This window comes from Cryptomeria japonica, chromosome 3 (assembly GCF_030272615.1).
Source record: "Cryptomeria japonica chromosome 3, Sugi_1.0, whole genome shotgun sequence".
Lineage (NCBI taxonomy): Eukaryota > Viridiplantae > Streptophyta > Pinopsida > Cupressales > Cupressaceae > Cryptomeria > Cryptomeria japonica.
In genome coordinates, this window is record NC_081407.1 from 431,474,805 (window position 1) to 431,497,814 (window position 23,010).

Here is a 23,010-nt window from a genome sequence, read left to right on the forward strand (position 1 = left end):
ATTCTAGAAATTTCTGGTATTTTAAAAAACAGGAGGCAGAGACTACGGGGGGTTCTACATAACATTTCTCCTAAAGACTCGAGGCCTGAAGCTTCTAAAGTGAGTTCTTTGAAATCTGATTTGGTTAGTATTCCACTTCCACCTTCTTGCTATAGTGGGGCTCGTCTAATTCTTTGGAAGCCATCATTGACAGGGAGGTGCCAGATGAGATTGCAGATGTGCCCACTATTTGTGAGTGCTGGAGGTTTCCAAACCAAATATGCAATTGCATGCTACTCTTGTGGAACAATCAAATAATGAGTTGGATTCTCCCAAGGGTAATGGATCCCCTGCTTTTTTTTTTTGTGAATACTTAGACTCTGTTATTGCCTGTAAACTTTTATATCAGTATTTTGCTACTGTGACACTAAGATTTTTTTGGTGCTCCTTATGTAGGGAGCTATTTTGCCTCGTCTTTTTGGGTCTCCAACTTGATTGAGTCTGATATGATTTAGTAAAATGTTTTCTCTTTGGCTGATGATTGTAAGTTGCTCCTTAATCTAACCATCAACTGAATGTAACATATCTGTGAACTAGTAATTGCTGAAATTTTGCTAAGGTGTTTAACTTCTGATTCCATTTTGGCCCCTTTGCTATGAAAATGAGTCTGGTTCTTTCTTATTTTTTCAAGACTTTTGATCTCAACAGCAGATAATACATCATTATACTCACATTCATTGACAAATACATTCCTAGATTTTCATAGCCATCTAAGTCCGTTCAAAAGATTAAGATTCAAGCATAGTAACCAGGAGACATGTCTCCCATCCCCTGAGACGTGCCTCGGAGATGGAGATGCATCTCTAGTACCAGGGTCGTCCCCAAAAACGTTCCAACACACAGGATTCTTTTGGCCACCATCTCCCACTGTCCCCGAAGTCTCCTGACCAAAAATTGACGTCTCCCACCAGAAAACTCAAAACACATTATAAACAAAAAAGGCAAATGAATAAAATAAACCTGCATAATCTTTCATGCTGATAATTTGGATGATACAAAAATCCATGAAATGTTATAGTGATCAGATCTACTGACAGCATAGACTTTTTGGGAGGGACATAAACAGTTGTATGACTGATTTATTGTTCTTGTTTTAAAATTTCTCTGTCATGATATTTTCTGGAAATTATTAAATTATATTAAAAAAGGCATCTCCAAATAAAACCCGTCTCTTATTTTTGAAAATTAGCCCACCGGTACTAGTCTCTGGCGTCTTTAAGTATCTCCACATTCTGGTGACTATGGATTCAAGTCTAAATGGCTTGTATCTCCGTAACACGAAAGAAAGAGAACAGCATCTTCCACTGAGTGTTCTGACCCTTTGCATCATCATCTAGGTTTTACTTTCTATGAAGAAAGTCAGCAAACCAAAGAGCAGACGATTTTGGATGTCGCTTAAGGTCATTTTGATAGTCTACAAAAACCAAACCAAAGCGCTTTGTATAGCCTTGAGCCCACTCAAAATTATCCACAAGTGACCAAGCATAGTAACCACGAACATCTGCACCTTCCCTGCATAATAGAATTTACAAAAAAATTGTTATCAAGAAAATAATGCAATATCCATGGTATTAAAAACATGCTTAGTCTAACTGAATTGAATATATATGGTATAAACACAAAAAATATGTTCAAACATCATGCTCAGTGCAAAAGCATCTCACCTTATAGCCTCAGCAACTGAAGTCAAGTAGGCTTTGAAGTAGTTTACTCTTTTTGTATCACAGAGTGCTTCTTCTAGTGATGTGATTTGAGAATCCTCATCATCCATTCCTGGTTATTACCAGCAGCTTATCAAGAATCTACAATTCAAGTGCAGAAGAATCTTTGGATTCAAACAAAAATTTTGCAGTTTATTCGTAAAGGCAACTTACCATTCTCTGTAACATAAATTTTAGGTCTCTTGTATCTCTCTGTCAACCACATTAGAACTTTTTGCAAACCCCATGGGACAATATAAAGCCACTCAGATGCAGCCTGGCAGCAAAGGACCTTTGCAATTTACTAAAGAGAACCACTTTTCATTGACAAATGAAACTCATTGCAGAAAGATAATGCTAAAGTCACTTTTATAACCTAATTATACAGAATAAGCAATAAGTTTTAATATAATCTTGAAAAGAAATTTGTGACCATGTTTTTGATTGAGGGTAATTATATGGAATAAGCAATAAGTTTCAATATAATTTTGATGAGAAAGTTGAAACCATGTTTTTGATTGATGGTAATTATATGGAATACGAAATAAGTTTCAATATACTTTTGAAGAGAAATTTGAAACCATGTTTTTTATTTAAGGTAAAAGAAGGGTTATGAAAGGGCCTCTCCCCTTAACAGTCAAGAACGCAAAAACAACAAGACAGCAACATACAACAGTCTAGTTGCAGCCAAAAAACAGCAGCCTCAACAATGGGAAGGAGAAAGAAAACAGTAGGAATTGCTGTAGGTCATTCTCTATAACTTAAAAGAACAATGATAAAATACTAGCAGAGAAAAAAAAATATCCTCACCATCCAGATTTTGTAAACATAAATCATAGAGTTTGTATATATGAGACTATAAGTAAAACAAAACCATGTTAGGACACAATCACAAATGCAAGCCATTTAACAATTTGCAGAGATACAGATGTTTATTCTCTTAATCCTTATAAGTCCCCTTTCAAAGATGAAAAGTTAAGCACTATGGACGATGTTATGTTCTTGGGGGTATGGATTGATTTTTTATTTTCTATTTCCGTTGGCATAAGTAATATATATCATGCACCAACTTATGGGATCTTTGACCCTTGTTAGAGCTAATGTGGCACACAACAAAAACATGCCCGTTTTACTAGTTATTCAGAATGTTCTAACTTTTTAGGGAAGGGAAAGCAAGGTAACATGAATTCACATTCATACACACTTGAACACAAATGTTTTCTACATAAATCTCTTAATTCATATTATTAATAATACATATTACATCTGCAATGACTATCTATTCAGCACTATCACTTGCTATTCCTCTCTCTGCTATCTCCCCATATCTCTATTGTTACATTTTCATTACCAAAAAATTTCTAATGTCCCGTTTTTAAGAAAATATTGCAATCAGTATTTCACAAACTTAATACAAATTAAAGCAGATAAAATATTGAGATGACAGGAGAATAGCTTGACACAGGATTTTTCTCGTGGAAAACCATTTCGGGTAAAAAGCCACGGCATTAAAGTTTTCTATTATCAAGGGCACCAGCCCATACATGAGTAAGAGCTCCAACTCTTCAAGACAGAGGCACCAACCTCAGCTTACAAGAATTTACAAGAAGTCAGCCTTAGACAACAAAGGCTCCAACCTTTACAATATAAAGATTATCAAACTGAGAAATGGTACAGCTCTTTATTAGCTGTTGATTTTCTCAGTTATGCACCTGCAAACTCTCCTAATCAAAAATTTCTTCAATAGAAACAATAGACACTCCACAGATAACCTTCTCAAAGAGACAAACTGTGTAGAAACTAGAATTCTGAAAAAAAACTATTCAGTATATTGATCATCGCTCAGCATGACAACATCAAAGCTCCGTGCAAAAGTAAGAATACTGCACATCTACCCTTCCATTTTCATTTACTCTAAACTATTCGCATACTGGCTGCTCCATGAAAGTTAAATCATCTGCTAATATCTTCCAGATCAGAAACAATATATCATTCAATATGTCCACAAGCAAGAGTATTAAAGTTGAAGCTTATTTTTCATTCTTTTTTAACAAATCTTCAGAAAATAAATACGACTTAGTCAAGTCACAAACCAATATCGAAACTTTAACACCACTCCTTTCAAAAGGAATGCAAACACAAAGCAGTTTGCTGGCAAGAAATCACTCTATTAACCAAGAACATCCCAGCATCCTGAAACATGGTCACAGCAAATATTTTTAAAATAAAATCATCGAACCACACACTCTTCCCTGACCATCCACACCCCATTCCTTCATCAAACCGTTAAACTTATTTGGCATCCCCTTTTTTCACTATCTCGAACCCGCTACCATTACATCGGACAGAAAAACGTATATACTCAAAAACATTTTCATCTGAGATATCATTGCACATTCAGTGAATGCCAGTATCAATTTTTTTCTTTACAGTCCAAAAAAGACGTTACAAAAGAAATCAATGTTTTTTTAACTCCACGTCGATTCACATGCGGGAAAACAAATTTCACATCGCAAAAAAAATCTCGGCAAAAAGAGTATCGGTCCTCGTCATTCACCTGCAACGCACACAGTACTATGTGGTGCTTGTATTTTTTACTTTTGCATTCCACTCCCCACAAAAGAGATAGTCATTTCATCTCATTTTTACTAACTCCAGCAATAAGAAAAGCCAAGGATACAAGACTATAATGTCTCTGTATTGACCAGAGAATCTTCAAACAGCATTCAAAGAGCCCAACAAAGTATTAAAAAAATGCCCATACATTTCTTTAGGAAAAATAGACCCTTTTTTGAAAAACGTTACAGCTCGATATTTCTTAAAAAAAACATTATAAGTTCTGCCTTTTGAACAGACTGAAAGGAAACGGTTCTGAAAAAAACATTTCACAGAGCCATCATTAATCTTCTGTAATTCACCTAACATAGCAGACAGTTCGCCTTATATCTGTAGAATCCACAAGAAAACAGTTCATTTCTTGCCATACAAGTGGAACACACTGAAGGAAAGAAAAGCACTGATCAAAGAGAGCACTTCCAAAAAAATTCCACATGTCCCAATCTGAACAAAGAGATCAAAAACTGGAGCATCATCTGAGCATGAGCATACAAACCGAAGTATTGACATCAATGACAACGCAACACAAGCAGTGGTTTGGCTCTTGGCAATAGCTTCAATTGGTCTTGGTGAACCTCTCGATGCTTTCATAATGCAATTCTAGCTTTTTGGGAGTTCTCCAAACTTCTTGAAGAAGTATGCTATTTTTAGACAGTCATCCAGTTGCTTCAATTCATCGTCCAAAGTCTTCAATGACATATTGGTATTGTCAGAAATTTATATTAATATCATTTTGATGCTTTCCACAACTCGGGTGATTTATTGAGTTATTAAATAATTATTACTCAAGTTGCTGTTTGTATATAGTATAAATATTAAAAAGACAACTTAGTGTTATTATTTATTAAAAACTTAAAATGCATTTCATGTATGCCTCAAGGAGAACGCCTAGACACAAGGGGGTCTTTTTGTAGATGATGGATAATTATTTATTTTTTAAAAAATGTTTGTGGATGAAAAGGGGAATTGTAATTTTTTATTATTATACTTTACCTTTCCAAATATTATAAAAAGGAGTTGATGGTTCATTTCGGAGGTTAGTCATGAAATGTTGTTTTCTTCTGCATATGGAGAAAACATATGTTCTCAAAATTTCTTGAGGATGAAAACCCTCTTGAATGAATGAATGAATGTTTTTATTAATGTCCACGAGGCCAAACAGCCTATGGGACCCATGGGTAGCTAGAAAAGAAATGCATGCAAAGCCCAAAACATTGCGCCTAATAAATCTCATTTTCCTTCTGCATCTTGGATCTTCTAGTATGTATCTTGATTAAGAAATCTGCAACTCTCATTATCTTTTCTTCTTTAAACAGATTACTCAAGGTGTTTACATTTAGCGTCTCAATATAGTTGATCCAAATATCCTTGGTAAGCTGGACACTCCATGATGCAATGTCATTCTATCTCCACCACTCCTTGAGTGCAATAGCTACATCTTCTATCTGCCCACTCCTCTTTAGGTATCATCCATCTTCCAGTCTGTAATGTCCCCAATATAATTAAATAGTCAATTTAAATAATTTATTGTACGGCCCCATATTTAATAATATATTTCGGGCCCTTTTTATTAATTAGTTAGTTATAAACTTTTTGGTGTCGGCCCATTTGTAACCCTTCGGGAAACTTTCTGGAGCCCATATATATGGCCGAGTTAGTCATTGTTGTAGGTATACGAATTTGGTATTTTCTTGTATGTGCGAAATCCAATTGGTGTTCAGTTGTCTACCATTTCGGAGGTGGAAGATCCTCCCTACTTGGCATTCGCAGTTTCGGTGGGAGTAACTCCTCACCCTACTCTGCTCTGCCCTCAATCCAGGATTTCTTTTGTAATCTGAAGTTCTATCATTATTGCATCTGAATTTCTACTTGCATGTCGAGTGTGTTCATTCTTGTGACAAATTGTGTTAAACTAATCATATTGTCCAACATATTACAGAACAATCTTTCAGAGGCCGAGATTGTTAGTTTTGCATAGGAGAGTCAATTGACCGAAGGCAGGAGCGTACGGCTGGAGGGTCGTATGGTGGAGGTGTTGGGCGTACAGAAGGGAGGTCGTACTGTGCCGGTTGTACGGTGTACTGGTGAACAATGTTGGTGCTGACCATACAAGGTGGACTGTATGGTGGTGTGGGTTGTCCGTACAGGGTGGAGAGGTTGTGCTGTCGTACACTGGGTTGTCTGTACAGGGTGCTGTCGTACATGTCCAGGTACATTACAGTGGTATCAGAGCTGGTGATCTTGTCAACCTATCAGATAGTGGATGCAAGTGTACACCAAAAGGAGGTATTGTTCTGCCCATAGAATGGGGGAACCACAGGATCATGCCAAGGAAGTTATGGCACTATTAAGGGAGCTAACCAGAAGCCAAGCTTAGCTCAACGAAACAATGATCAGAGGGGAACAACGACAAAAACTCATGGAAGATACATTGCATTAATTGGCATCAAGAAAATTAAATGGAGAGAGCGATAATTCAATCATTGGAAGGTCAAACCCATAGCGTTCAAATTCCCGACCGTTGATGCCAACTTTTCCCCAGAGAACTTAAGCACCACGTAGGGAGCAAGAGCCCACTTTCCAGGAGTTGCAAGCACAGTTGAATCAAGATTGGAGGGATGCAAACCTTGAGGGAGACATATCCTTCAAGGATTATGTCGAGCTCTGGATGAAAAACTCAAGCGGCAAAAGTCGTGGCTACTATGGCTACTATAACAATGATATCAAACGGAAGGTTGGTAAGATTAATTTGTCACCTTTTGATGGGACCGAGGCAACCTTGGCATGAGCTTGGGTACAAAAAGCAGATACCTATTTCCAACTTAACTCGATGCCTGAAGATGAGGCTATCAAATTTGTTGCACTTCACCTGGAAGGAGTCGCTCACGAAAGGTGGCATCATGGAATGGTCACCCTCGGCCACAATCAGATAACATCATATGCCGAATTCACAGAGAGGCTTATAGACCGTTTTGACGGAAGAGATCCTGAAGTCAACTTCAAAGAGTTGGCTCAACTGAAGTAATCTGGACCGATGGACAGTTACATTACAAAATTCCAGAGACTATCCGTGTTGGTAATAGATATCTTGGAGAGGAGATTGGTGGTCTTATTCATGGATGGGTTGATGGAACCACTGAAGGGTTGGCTGAAAGGGTTCAACTCCAACACACTCTCTGAAGCGATTAAGAAGGTGCGTGACATGGCGATCTCATCTTCTTCCTCCGAGAGTTACTCGCATGACAAACCACCCCTAGACCCGAAGAAGCCATCATTAGATGAAGCCACAAGGCAGGAACTCGAGACAAGGAAACTCTGCTTTACCTGCAAGGAGCTGTGGGAACCAAGGCACCGATGCTTAAGCATTGAAGTGGTGTCCGACAGCGAAGAAGAGAATGAGGAAGATGGTCAACAAAGCACGGGGAAGGCTAAGGAAAACATAGATCATGTAGAGAGAATTTCCACATTGGTCCATAGGGGAGGTGCTATTGCCGCTCTGACCCGCACTCCAAAATGCAGTGTGTTTCGAGTTCGTGGTACACTCCAAGGGCAACAGGTCATAGTCATGTTGGATAGTGGGGCCACTCTCAACTCTATCAACTCATCACTTGTCACCAGGAGGGGTTTACATGCAGAGGAGCATGAAGGGTTCGAAATCAAGGTGGCAGGAGGAAATCTATTGTCATGTACTCATCTGGTTCGACAACTCAACATCACCATGGGGAACTACACAGTGACAAATGATTTCTTCATGATTGATTTGGATGATACAGATGTCATCTTGGGCATTCAATGGATGGAGACCCTCGACCAGTACACACAAAGCTTCAAGAAGATGGAATTCTCATTTGAAGTGGATGGCAAGAGGTGGTACTAAGGGGAATGTCCAATGGCGGCGTGAGGGAAATTTCGGCTAGACGGATGGAGGCAATCTTCAGACATGATGACATCATCTGGGAGAGCAAACAGATCGGGGAGCATCGGAGTCTGCAATTGCTTGAGGGCAAGCAATTTTTGGGCCAGGAGGACTATAATGTCCTTGATATAATTAAATAGTCAATTTAAATAATTTATTGTACGACCCCGTATTTAATAATATATTTCAAGCCCTTTTTATAAATTAGTTAGTTATAAACTTTTTGGTGTCAGCCCGTTTGTAACCCTTTGGGAAACTTCCTGGAGCCCATGTATATGGCCAAGTTAGTCATTGTTGTAGGTATGTGAATTTGGTATTTTCTTTTATGTGCGAATTCCTGTTGGTATTCAGTTGTCTGCCATTTTGAAGGTGGAAGATCCTCCCTACTTGGCATCCGCAGTTTCGGTGGGAGTAACTCCTCACCCTACTATGCTCTGCCCTCAATCCGGGATTTCTTTTGTAATCTGAAGTTCTATCAATATTGCATCTGAATTTCTACTTGCATGTTGGGTGTGTTCATTCTTGTGTTGAATTGTGTTAAACTAATCATATTGTCCAACATATTACAGAACAATCTTTCAGAGGCCGAGATTGTTAGTTTCGCACAGGAGAGTCAATTGACTGAAGGCAGGAGCATACGGTGGAGGTGTTGGATGTACGGAAGGGAGGCTGTATTGTGCCGGTTGTACGATGTATTGGTGAACGGTGTTGGTGTTGACCATACAGGGTGGACCGTACGGTGGTGTGGGTTGTCCGTACGGGGGAAGGTTGCTGACTGTACGAGGTGGAGAGGTTGTGCTGCCATACACTGGGTTGTCCATACAGGGTGTTGTCGTACGTGTCCGGGTACATTACACAATTTTGCATGTAAGTTGATATGAGTCAGTTCTTATTTGAGCAATCAACATTTTTGCTTTCCATTTTATTTCCATTTCTATGTAGTTCTTTTGCATACATGTGTGGAATTGAAATGTTTGATATAGTATTTGTTTTTCCTCTTGAGTTGTCCTATCCACACGCTTTCTTTGAATTTTCCCTGCACATACCTTTTTATTTCCCCATTGTTATTTGGGCCATCTCTTATGCTAATACCTCACTTACTCATCCCTTCGACATTTTGCTTCATCCATGTTCTCTTCCTTCTATCTAGTTTCTCTTATGCTGCCATTTTTGGCCAACAATGTATCTCGTTTTCTAATCTTCTTAGCAACCAGAACATATCTGATGCCTCAATAGGAAAACCTAGCTTTTGCTAGCTAGTTAGAGTGATTTCATCCAGGAATCACCAATGAGGTACAAGTGAAGTTTCCAATTTTGATAGATGAAAATTGAGCAGTTTGATGTCTTTTGATTTTTTCTATTACTGTGGTGCTGTTTTGTGAAAGTGTTGAAGAAGTTTTGAAAGAGGATTTTGAAGTTCTTAAGATGGCTGTACCATTGTTATACTTAATGGTCGTATCCTCCTCTCTCGGTCGTACCATTTGAGGAGTCTTCTTGCTGGGTAATGAATACATTTTCCAGTTATTTGAGTTGCTTTTGATGATATTTGTACAGGTCGTACAGCTTAAGGAGGACAGATTGGAATGTTGTTTGGTCTGTACCATTTCCAAAGGAGATTGTATCAATCAAGGGTGAGGCATGCGGGTGTTGAAAAGGAAATGCCTTCTTAATGATGCTCATTACTTCCTGTTTGGAGGCGATTAGCAGTCCATTCATACTTCGAAGTCTTTATTTGGTGGCAATATTACAGAGTGATAAGTTTTGAGGTGTTATGTTCCTGCTGTACCTGCATTTACAGCAACACAGTATGCTGCTACAGTCCAGTTTAGGTCTTAAATATTGAAGTTATCAGTCTATTATGTCATCCTTTACAGTGATTTTTGGATGTGTATGAAAGAGTTTTATAGTATTCAGTTGGGTGTGTTAGTTTGCTTCCTTTCAATGTTTTCTGAGCATTACCAGCAATTTTCAGTTCTATTTTATCAAAAATACAGCAATAACAAGGTGTAATCAAACCTGCACCCAACATTACAGTTCATGCTTAAATGGCATAATGCTCTTGTTCTATTGATGAGCTGATTATTTTGTGTTATTTGGTTCTATATGGGGTTGTTACACCAATCCCATTCATCATCAGATTATGCCAACAATTATAATTCCTTTTGATGTTTGTAATGCATGTGAACTAACCTTTTAATGAACTAGATGGTAGTACTGCCAGTGGTTTTTTCCTTGCACTTTGGTGTATTTTCTCACTGTATTAAATAAGTCGAAGTGCTTTATTTGGTCACCCCACTGAATAAGTGGAAAGACTTGTAATCACTCACCACTGAATAAGTGGAAGTTCTATAATTGCACTGCACTAAATAAGTGAGAAGTGCTTTTGCTATGTAATTGCACTCTACTAAACAAGCGTGAAGTGCTTGTACTTATTGTACTCACTCTGCTGAATAAGGGTGTAGAGTCCTTTCCTTTGAATTGCATAACACTCCTGTAATATGCTACCCCAAAAATATTTTACAAAAATATTGCAATTTTCACAATTTATGAGGCACAGGCATTTTGTCAAACAATTTGCATTCAGCTGGTCTGGGTTTGTTTTTCAACTTGTTTTGAAAAGATTTTCATACATAAACATCATAAGATTAATCTTTCACAATTTCAAGTATTTGACAAAAGTTTTATTTAACAGAGATTATTCAATAATACTTTGTATTGCTGATATAAAATAAGTAATAACACACAGAAATTTCTTTCAGAATTAATAACATAAATAAACATCAATATTTATTAATTCCTTGCTGACCTTGACTGCAGATATAGCCAACCAACCATTCAACAAACTTCATTCTACCTCCGAACAGTTGTATGGCTTTCCCAAAAGTAGTACAGCCTCTTTTTTGAAATGCACGACACCCCTTTAGAAGCTGTAGCTCGTCCTTGACTATTGCCTAGGACTTGGTTAGCCTTTTCAAGGGCGTGCTAAGGAAATGATAAGGCTTTTAAGCCTATCAATGTGCAAGTCACCACTTTGGAATATGTACGACACTCTTTGGGTAATCAAATGGTACGAATGAGTTATACTCAGTTGCAAATTAAAATATGGTTTTCAATCCACTTCTTCCCTTGTATACACTTCACTACAAATTTCTGCTCCTTTCACTTGCACACACAAAACTATGAATTCCTGCTCTTTTCACCATTTGCACACACCACGGTACAAGTACTGGTAAATATATTTGTTTGCATACATAGCACTTCAAAAATTTATATTTGCAAATTTATTACCTGTAAATCTGCATCTCCTAGTAAGGTATTTCATTAACACCAATTTATTGTTCTCCTGAACCTTCAGCACAATTGATCCCCTTCTAAATCTTTTCTGCACAAACTATGACCCTTAATGAAACACACATTATTAGCTAGGGAGGAATTTTTCGCCATCAAAACCAGTCTGACCTTAGGGTTTTGTCTAAGGTAGAGATGAGCAATGTTCATGGAAAAGAAAAGGAAAATTTGTTATGTTTGTGGCATTTTCCACCAACTGCTGAGCAAGGGTAAGGCGCCATTAATGAAGCCATTTATCCCTCCTACCGTGAGGAGACAACCTGAAATAAATACGGATGGCACATGTGTGTTATGAAATGGTTATGCAGGTGATAAGCATGGTGTCTCGTCTCCTTGGTCATTTAATATTATATGGCAAGGGCGATGCATGGCATGACCACCATACTCTGCACAGAGACTTGGTTTGCAAGAAAAGGAGAGATTCATAGGCAGTAAAGTAGAGAAGGTGGAATTGGTAGGGAGTGAAGAAAATGGCATGCAGAGAAAGATTTATCCACATGCCCATTCTTGCAGACTGTAGAGAATGGTGAGAAATTGTGAGTAGAGATGACAGGAGAATCATGCGAGGGTGATAATAGAGAGGAAATGCAGCTTCTCTAATAGACCCTAGTAGACTTGTATGCAGAATATGGGAGCAAAGTCAAAGCACATGAAATGTTTAACAGAATGTCTAAAAGAAATGTGGTCTCCTGAAATGCAATGGTCGCAAGTTATGCACAAAATGGTATTTGCTGAAAACGTCTTAGAAACTGTTAGGAAATGCAATGGGTAAAGACATGACATGAAAAGGTAGGAGGCATAGGAGATGGGAAAGAAGCAAAGCGGTAGAGGAATAAAGTGCAGAGGAAGGGTGTGGGAGGAGTCTTCTTGTGTGCGAAAAATATTACTTCTATCAAGAAAAGCAAAAGGGTGGGAGTGTATATATGAGGAGGTGAGGCGACTGGAAGGGACAAATTGATTGGGGAATCAGTTTGTTGCAGTCCCGCTTGAATTCACCCTGCGTGCAAGGGAGACATTTGACCCAAAACAAGATAAGTAATGCACATTCATGATATCTATGATATTAACCTTGTGAAAATTTATTATTATTACAGCTTATATTTATTTGGTAATGGCCTATGAATGGTTAAGGATTCCAATGATTTATGATATTTTTCTTGTTAATTGATACAAAATTATTTTGGATAACTATATCTCCTTTCCCTAGTTCAAAGGACCTTATGGAATCATCTATCAACCATTGGTAAAAAAAATTAAAAAAACAAATATGTGTTTACTAGGCATGCAATAATAAGTTGATTTGAATTCCTAATAGATATGTCACTCAATGAGTAAGTGCACTGCTTTGTGGTGGGGATACTCATAATATGGACTTATTATTTTTATACTAGCTAATTTCAAGTCGCAAATAATAAGGTGATGGAAAACTCAACTGATATAAGGCAAGTTACCTTACAATCAAGCCAACTGAGAGTCTAATGATTTTAATGTGTCACTGCCAAAATTGTTGACTTGTTCCATTTTGAGTGCTCATTACTCAACTTTCTAATGAACAATGTTTCAAGACATACTTTACCCTAAGTGATTGAAAAACCGATCTATCTTCTCATGACTTAGCTCAACAAATCATGTACAAAGGGCTTCCTTTTGGTAAAATTGGTAAATAAACTGTGTAACAGAAAATGAAGGAATGAGTTTAAATAATTTGTTCAAACCAATGGAGGTTAAACAACTAGTCAAAAATTATAGTGTTAATTACTATCACCATAGCTGCAGTTGTACCATCCCTCGTAATAAGATCTAATTTTCATTCATGTGCCAATGTTGTTGTAAATGATATGTAAAATGATGTCACTCTGCTAATCATTAAGGCCATAATTAGTATAAATGACAAGTACAAACAATATCTAGAGCATAAACTAGACTAGTGTAAGAATATGCAGACATAGCATACAATAAATAATATTTTCAAGCGTATGGAATATATATCTTTCTTTGTTCACCTAATGAATATAGTGTTTTATCTTGAGTATGATTTTGATATTTTCTATACTTAAAGCAAGTTTATAATTATCATTATATCCCCTTTGAAGATTAGATGATTGTTATCTTTCTTTGTTCACCTAATGAATATAGTGTTTTATCTTGAGTATGATTTTGATATTTTCTATACTTAAAGCAAGTTTATAATTATCATTATATCCCCTTTGAAGATTAGATGATTGTTATGTAATCTTGATGTCATAGCGACCCATCAATAGTGATATGACATATGATTATGATTATAATACTTTATATCCTTCACTCCTATAGTGGCCTTTCCTACCTAGCTAAAGGGTGTAAAGGTATTATAAGGAATTAGTTTGACTCCTAATGTATCTTATCACGTGTATTTATATCATATAAGGTGGAAATGATGTAACCATCTTAGTAAGTAGAGAATTCTTGCATAAATCTTATGAAGCTTATTACCTTACGATATATGTTCAAGGTGCATACTATTGAGTTACTTAAGTATATTGGAGTGAATTTTGTATTGGATCTTAATGGTACAAGGTACACCCAATATCAAGGTACCATCACCTCTAAGGTTTACTATCCAGATACTAATATATATATATATATATATATATATATATATATATATATATATATATATATATATATATATATATATATATATATATATATATATATATATATATAAGAATCGTTGTCCTATATGAATATGGGAACACACATGGCTATGGTAATTGGTAGAACAAGCTTGCTACTCAGAGGTTTTACAAATAAGTACCTCCTATGTAAGATGGACCTTTTTGGAGATTAACTTATGATATGGATATTTTGTTATAGTGTTAATAGGTGTAATAAATTCCTTTAAAAATAATGTCAATTTATCTTCCTTGCTTAATGCAATAATAAGACATGCTATATTATTCTAGCATGAAATAAGAATATATGTCTACAAGATGTAGATTGACAGACCCATTGGGAATGAGTTAATGACACTAAAGATCACAATTAGTTGTAAATGGCAAGAGTGAACATTATATAGTCAGAGAATCGAAGCTAATATTTTGGCAACATTGGTGTCAAGAAACCCTTATAAATAGTTGATGGTCAAGAGTTAAGTTGAAATAATGCAACGATGGTTATTGACATTGTACAAGTTTATAATAAATGAAAGGTGCTAGATGAGTTATGCCAACCAATTAATTAAGGAAATGGGTTTTCAGGCATCAAGGTAATTATGTGTTGAGTTATTAGCTTAAATCACTATGTTGATAAGACAAACTTTAGGATGTTAAGGCTGAATTAGGAATAATAATAATAATGGGTGAAGTTGATTAGAGACCGTCATATCCCTAAGGGAGGTGCTATAGTACCAGTTACTAAATTGTGAGATAGTTATGGTTTCCTCATTAATGTTGAGTGTTATGAATCAAGAGGAGACTTTAACCAAACCTTTGATTATGGGAAAATTGTGTGTAGGCATCCTTCTTTGAGAAGCCTTGTAAGGAGAACTACATGTGACTATGACCCGTTTGGAAGTGGGAATGTAGCTAGTCCTTGGGTGAAAGATGCCCCTACGACCTCAAGTCTGTAGGGGTAGGGTCTGGGGGCGGATAACTCCAAGGTTTGGGGTTGTTCCTAACTTGTTGACCTTTCCTCCTTAGTAGGCTTCAAATGAACCGAATAGACATTAGAAGATTATGAAAGAGTTAAGAAAGCCTTATAACTCGTATTCAATATATATCATGTTTTTGAATGATAGTAGGTTCGGATGGGAGTGTGTCATTGTTCATGATTGAGATATCCTGAGCTCTTCCTCGTGCACGCACTCCAAAACCAGTCTCCATGGGCTGATCATTTGAGAGTTCAGGTTGTGCAGCATAATTCACTATTGCACCCCTAGGATTTGTTGGTCCTCTTACTTCGTTGTTGACCTTCTGGGGTTGCTCTGGTGGCACCCTTTGTCCTGAATTCTCATCAGTTCCTTTGGATTGAACAGGTGAGGGCTCGTTAAGGCTGCCCAAGACCATATCTCTGACCTCAAAAACTTTCATCAACTCAGCAAGGGACAAACTAATTTTGATCTTCCTGAATTCGTCTGCTACCAACTGACCTAGTCTAGCAATTTCTGAGTTGCTAGATGGTTTGATACTTGGGCCCTGATTGGTGGCAGCAGTCGGTTGACTTTGAAAAATAGGCACCCTGGGAGGGGCTTGTGTCTTTTGCGGCTGACTTTGGGTCGCATACTGCTGCGGTGCCTTAGGATAACTTGGGTTGTTATTGGCATTTTGATCTAGAGGAACTTGAATATCTTTTGGAGGTGTGGAGGTAGTGTAAGGGCCACTATTGTTGTTCTGGTTATTATTGTTGTAATACCCCTGATTGCCGCGTTGGTACTGCTGAAATGCATTCACATCAGCGGGCTGGTTTGGGTTTGCAACCTCATTTTCATCCTGATTAGGAAAGAAAAACGGGGGAATATAGGTCTCTAAGACAAGTGTTGTATCATACCTTGGTGATGGGACTAACTCAAACCCGATGGGAGGAAGCGCTGGTTGAGGTATTGTGTTCTCAACCTCTCACTAGAATATATTAGCTGCCATCTGAAACTCATCACATTGCAGCTCTGAGTGCTGGTTAGTATTATGTAACCTGCACCAATTAGATAGAGCTGCCTCTACCAAAAATACCCTATCTGTTGGCCTGTTTTCGGACGCCGGTGGGTTATCCAGTGGAGTGGGGACTCCTCCATTGTTAGGGTGGGTGTTCCATGTCCTTGTGGGCCTTTGATATCCTTGGTTCTGATACTAATTCTGGTGTTGACCTTGCTGCTGATTTCTTTGACTATTCTGCAATTGGTTATTTTGATTTCGCAGATAGGTGACTTCAAAAGAAAGCTTCTTCATTTGCTCGGTCAATTCCCACATCTCATCCTTCTCCTCTTGAGTTCTAGATGATACTGCAGTATTTTGCAGATATATGGGTTGTTTGGGGGGGATTTGAGATATAGGCGGTCCAGGGTGGAGCACCAACTGATTTGTAGGTTGTTGGGGCTGATATGCCAATTGTGGGATCGGGTTCATGATAGGTGTTTGGTGAGCCAAAGCTTCGCTGATTTCTTGAACTTGGTTAGGCATAGCAGGAGGTCCTAATTGCATCAATGGTCTGGCAATGTTTTGGCCTAGTCCTTTACTAATCTCCATAGCCTTAGCATAGGCTTCAGTTAGTGTGGTCGGTGCAAGTTGGGATTGTCGGACAAACATGGCTGTCAAATAGTCTAGAGATGAATAGCAAATCTCTCTTGCTGAAGCATCACTTACCACATATGGGTCTTGCAATCGGGTAAAGGCTTTGTGGAATCTGTTGTTGAAGGAACTAATTGGCTCATGTCTCTGTCTTTTGACTTCTATGAACTGTCGGTATAGCTCCGTGGGGGTTATAGGAATACCGTACTTTCCCATGAAAGTTGTCTTCAGCTTCTCCCAAGAGTCAATAGAAGATACTGGCAAGTGGATAAACCAGTAAAATGCGTCTTCCCCCAATGAATAAGGGAAAAGTCTACATGCAACGTCTGCATACTCAATTTGTCTATTGCATAATGCATCTTCAAATATTTTAATATGCTCCTCAGCTGTTTTGTTTGGATCATTTATGTGAAAAATAGAACAGAACCTGTCCGGGCTCTTGGGCATATCATGATAAGCTAGGAAAATGATTGGTGACGGATTGTCCACCAACCAAGTTGCACCATTTGGAGCAGGTGGATTGTGCGCCATCTGTGGCTGATTTATTGGAACTACAATGGGAACTGGAGTTGCAACAGCTGGGGTTGTAAAAACTGCGCTTGCTGGAACAGCAAACTGCTGGTTTGAAGAACTGGGTTCACTGGGGTCTGCAACCCGGCAATAACTTTTACGCCTGTAGAAGTGAAATCCAACAAATCTTTCCCACTCTGGGCTAGATGTTAGGACTCTTTCGAATCTCTCCAGAGAGAAAGATCCAATTCGTTCCAACGTGAGCTATTTCTAATGTCAATTCTGCTGATGCAGTGCGGGAGTAGGTACAGGAGCTAAATTAGCTTCTTCCTGATCTCTCTGATTCTGTGCGTCGATGCGATCAACAATCTCTTGTTCCTCCTCAAGGATAAAACGCATTCGAGACCAGTCGGGATAATTTCTTTTTACGGACCAGGCCAAGCTATATAACTCTGTGATGAGGTTCTCTTGTTCGTCGTTGAAGCTCAAATCTGGTTGTATCACTGGTTCGAGGTCTCTTCCTAGTTGAGGAGGATTAATGGGCAGGCCCATCGCTTACCATATTAGCGGACTGAAAGGAAAACTGTTAGATTTCTTTAAGAACTTGCTTGTGAAGGGCAGCGATCCTTTGTCTATCTAGATTTTCCCTGATTACAATCTCTATTTGCAAACCCTTTTCTTCTTCTTGATTAATAGTGTGACTCACTTGTCTGAAATGAGGATGAGTTGCTTCTGATTTCCAAGCAAGTTCTCGTAACTAATCTGAAATATATGACTGTTTCAGTCCTTGACCAGGCTATTCAAGGGAAGGTCGAACAGGAATCCATGCAACAATACCATATTGCATTGTTGCCCTCCTTCTAGCGCCAATTCTGTTGACGTGTCTAAAATCATTGAACTTGCGACTTCATCCGACCAACGCAAAATAGAATGTACTCGTTGAGTATCCTATCCTCTCTTGAGATAAGGAAATCCCTAATGCTATTTTTGTGTTTGATCAAAGGGGATAACCTCAAGGTTTCGATTGTCAGGTCTTGATGGCGGGATTGCTCAGTGGTTTGATGTGTTTTGCTGGAAACACAAAGGGGACTTACGGTGATATGGATAATTGCTGGATGAGTTCCCTAAAATTCTAACAGTTTTGTTATCGATTGGTTCCAGTTAGATGATACTATTTCAGCACTGTGGATTTTCTTCTTAGTAAAAAAAGGGGAAAAAAGGGATAGGGAAAGAGGTACAGAAAGTCTAAATTATTTAACTAAGATAGCATATTAAGAAAACAGACAGACACCTCCAAATAACTATATTAAACACTACCAGCCATTTAAGCACAATACTTGTATGAATCTAGTGCGATCTTCAAGGAAAATAGAGTTTTCATGCTATTAAACACATCTTCAGAACTTTAACATTCATTCAATAATTGTTCAATAACCGAACTAAGCATATGCACAGTTCAGATTAACCATGCAAAAGGAATGACAGTCAATCAATCCCAAATGGTATGAATAGCGAGGATTCGATCAGATGTTTATCTAGAAATTGCTATAGAAATGAAAGAAACATAACAAAATGATTCAAATTGGTGAAGGAGGAGACCATGCACTCACAATCAAATTGGAACAGTCATAATTTTTGCATTAAATCTTGTAAATTTCGCTAGAGCTTCAGCAACAATCCATGAACTTCTTACAAAAGAGGGAAAACCAGTCCCCTTTAAATAGGCTTCAAAAATAGATGAATGGCCAAGATCTAATCTAAACAAGTGTCCCAGATTCACCCTTACAAAAGGTACCCATACCCATAAATAGAGGGTAAATATCAGCAACTACCCCAAAGGGAGCAATAACTACCTAAAAAGGTAATTGAAACTTTATCCAAAATAACTCAAAAAGTGCAGATACACAAGGTCTAAGCTTACAGTTGACTTGGAAGTCAAATATGACCCTTTGGCCAAAAAGTGCACTTTTCAAAATTCTTAAAAGAGAAAATGCATTCTAAGAAAGCACTTTTTCTTTTCCAGTTTCATATCCTTTTACCAAAAATTGATCCTCTCCATGCAAATATTCTTGCCAAAGGTCTCAACCTGCTGCACGTTCTTCACAAACATACTTCTGGAACCTGATGCATAATTGGAACAACAAATTGAATGGAGGCATAGGAGGATGACGAATTTTATACTGCATGCTCTCCAAGTAGTGATCTATGTGTTTCAAACCGTCCTGCCAACTAGACCGATTAGCCTCAAAACTCAAGATATCAGAATGTAATTTACTAGCAAAATCTAGGTCCTCTGTAGAGTAGGCGATCGTATCTATTTTTAATCTATCTTCCCAGTCTGGATGGATTATGGGATCGGACAGACTATTTTGCCAACCCAAAACCATGGATCAGAGGATTATTCCACCAAGGTCCCTTGTGTTCTTCAGAATTTCCTCGCATGTCTCTTGCTCTTTGTTAATGGCGGCCTTTGTGTCATTCTTCATGCTGATGGTCCCGTACCATTCTTTAAAAATGTTGATGTCGTGGGGGTCCAAGATGTCGGACAATGTAGGAATCTGCAGATGGGTCCAGAAAAGAGCCATCATGAGGGGGAGAGTTGTAGTAACGGCTTCATGAATTATGAGGCATTCCCGCTTCATCTCGTACAATTTGACCAAAACGGTTTCTCGGTGGTGGGCCATTTTCTTTACATCCTTAATGATTATCTCCCCCCTTTCCTTAAGACTTCGAATCCATTCTCTAACAGCTTTGGCAGTATCCCGTACTACTTCAAATTCTGTAGTGGTCCTCTGTTGTCGGGGGAATATGGGATTCAGGGGCATTTTGCAATGGTCTCAGAAGTCGGTCAATGTACCCCTCGGCCTGCTCAACACGAACTCGATACATGTTCTTTTCAGTTGTTATCTCTTTGAGTTGCCTGAGCATGTTCTGTACTGAATCCTTGAATTCCTCCCTTTCCTGCCCCTTAGTGGCTCGTCCGATGGGGACAGTCGTGATGCTATAATTAGCCAGTGTAATCTGATCTGCTGGCTTGTCTACAGGCGGGGTGGCAATATGAAGGGTACGGTTTCTTTGCTCATCCCTAGTTATCCTGGAATATGCCTTGGGCTTTTTCTTCCCCTTGGCCTTGGCTTGGTCTATACGTGAGAAGATGTCCTCCGAATCGATGGGTGGCTTGGTGGCGGCCTTGCGCTGAGCTCGAGTAATTAACCATTCTTGAGGTACAGTTTGGGCTGATGCTATGGTTAAATTGGCACTCTGATCTTTGATGTTTTCAGCCAACTCATCGCATATTTGCAGCTGTTCCGTTACAGGATGAGTAGAGGAAGTGTCATGTTCCTTGCTTGTAGCCGAATTCTCTCCCACTTCACTAAACAACTGCCTAGTATTTTCGTGTGATGGTTGTTCTTTAGTCTTTTCAGGCTTGCGGGTTTCATCTGTCCTTTGCTCTCCTTCAACAGTAGAGTCATCCTTGGTAGTATTATGGAGTTGCAATTCATGGCGGTTCTGCTGGGTGGGTTCATGCAATTCAATCCCCTGAGTGGATGGGATCTCTCCTTCCTCAACTTGGTTATCAGGTTCGGCTGATTCAATGGCTCTTAGCTCAGCATCCAGCATGTCGGGTGCACGAGGATCATCAACTCCAAATGCGTCAATATCACTCTGGGAAGGCAGAGCGGGTATATAATCTAGTTCAACTACATCATCAGACGAACTAGGGTCTTTTGATGATGAAGTGACCTCTGGTCTCCTAATAGGGATCTTTTCCCTTCTTGTTCTTTTGGATGTCTGAGTTCCTCTGCCAACCTTAGCCTTCTTCCTTTTCTCAGGCTTTTCGATTTCTTCCTTAGGTGCACTGGAAGTTCCCTCATCTTCAGAGGACTGAGAATCAAGGTTGCCCATCAAGTGGTAGGTGAACTGGACTCTCTCATGTATCAATCGCTCAATTTGTTGGTGCAACCACTAATCAGTATATCTTCCTGGGGCTGCCATAACCGCCTCAAAATCAGTGATTTGATCTTGCGACCAATCGATGCCTGGCAAAAGATGTCTTACCGCCTCGAATTCCCGGACTTGTATGCAATTTCCTGAATCTGTTAGTTGATCTGGGACCCGGCAGTATTCATAAAGTCGCATTTGCTACACACTCAACCTTGAATATTCGTGCCTTTGGACCTCATAGTCATCAGAGCAGTTCTTCCAATAATCTTCAACTGATTCTTTTGCTTTGTATTGCCTGCCATAGGCTCTCTTTGCCAGATTGTCGTGATCAAAGCATTTCCTTGGAAAATGATCTTGTAGGCCATAGGAGGCCAATTCTGCAAAGGATTCCTCTGCCTGAGATGGGTTCTTTAGGTGGACATCCTGGTTACCTATAATCATAGGGAATGCGAATCTAGACTGCTTCCTGTCCCTAAGTAAGTTGCTCGCCGGACGTGAATGCCTTGCGACTTCCAAGAGAACTATCATGTCAGTTGGGTATCGTAGAAGTCGGAAAGGAGCACCCTCAAAGCCAGCTATCCGGATGTAGGAGAACCTTGGAAACTGGATGAACCAGGCCCCATACCTCTGTACCAGAATAGTAGCTTGCTCTAAGAGCCTTATGTGTAGTCCTCCCTGCATCAGCCTAACCAGATGCATTGTGAAGGCATCATTGACGAGCTCATACTGACCAACTGCATAGGCCGGGCTATTCTTTTCCCTTTGAGCTATGTCCTGATAGTGTAGCTGTGGATAACAATCGTATACCTTCACCTGATCAGGCCCATTCCCGATTTCACCCTTCATGATTAAACCTGCCAGTGGTTGGTTCCTGGCGAACATGTAGACTAAATTGGATGTCATAGTGAAGTACTTCTTCACCTCATGTTTGATCAGTTGGGTGTGGATGTTGTCGCTTATAATCTGGGCCCAGTCAAACTTGGATTTCCCAGTGAAGACCTGTTCTGTGAAGTAGAAAATCCATTCTTCAAAGTAATTGGATTGGGGAAGTCCCATAATCCTGCTGAGCAATGTAACAATGTCCCCATGCTCGTTATGAAAGTTGCTTCTAGGGGTCTTTTTCCCAATTCTGAGGCTTGGAGGTCTTCTCTCCTTGTACCACTCTTCATTTATCAGTATTCTACATTTGGTGGGGTTCATATCATACGGCCCCTGCACTTCATCTATAGTTGTTGCCATGGGGCTGTTCGGAAAGGGAATGTCAAATGCGTCGCCAATGGCTTCAGGAGTGAAGTTAGCGAGGACCATGTCCTCGAGGAGCACCAATCTGGAGCCTGGTTGGTAGTGTCGGGCAGCCTCTACTACTAGCCCATAGTTTTGTACTGTCGAGGGAAATCCTGTTGCCTGGGCAATGCCACTTTCCATCATCCGCCTAGGCCTACCATAGGCATTAGGGGAGAAAACTCAGTTTCTGAAATCTTGAATATCAATATGGCCCAGGTCAGTATCACCGACATTCTCCCAGATACTCTGAACTTTTGATTCCCTCAGTCCCCCTCTCTGATACTGATACTTCATCTTTTCGAATCTACGAGGGATATCTGATTTGGATGCTCATGATGTCTCGGCTGCAGCAGGTGTCTTTGATGATTCTACCACCGATTTAGGCATTTAT

The 23,010-nt window shown here is 39.1% G+C and overlaps 1 protein-coding gene across 1 annotated transcript in view; it reads right to left on the bottom strand.

Annotated features, from left to right (window-relative positions):
• Nucleotides 1-985: 985 nt before the first annotated feature.
• Nucleotides 986-23,010, bottom strand: part of LOC131070411 (beta-glucosidase 42) — a 260,228-nt gene continuing 238,203 nt past the window's right edge. The window contains exons 11-13 of the mRNA XM_058005922.2: nucleotides 1,914-2,016; nucleotides 1,704-1,812; nucleotides 986-1,551 (exon numbers count right to left, since the gene is read on the bottom strand). Of these exons, the coding sequence (XP_057861905.1) occupies nucleotides 1,380-1,551; nucleotides 1,704-1,812; nucleotides 1,914-2,016 (384 nt within the window). The 3' untranslated portion in view covers nucleotides 986-1,379. The remainder of the gene's footprint in view (nucleotides 1,552-1,703; nucleotides 1,813-1,913; nucleotides 2,017-23,010) is intronic.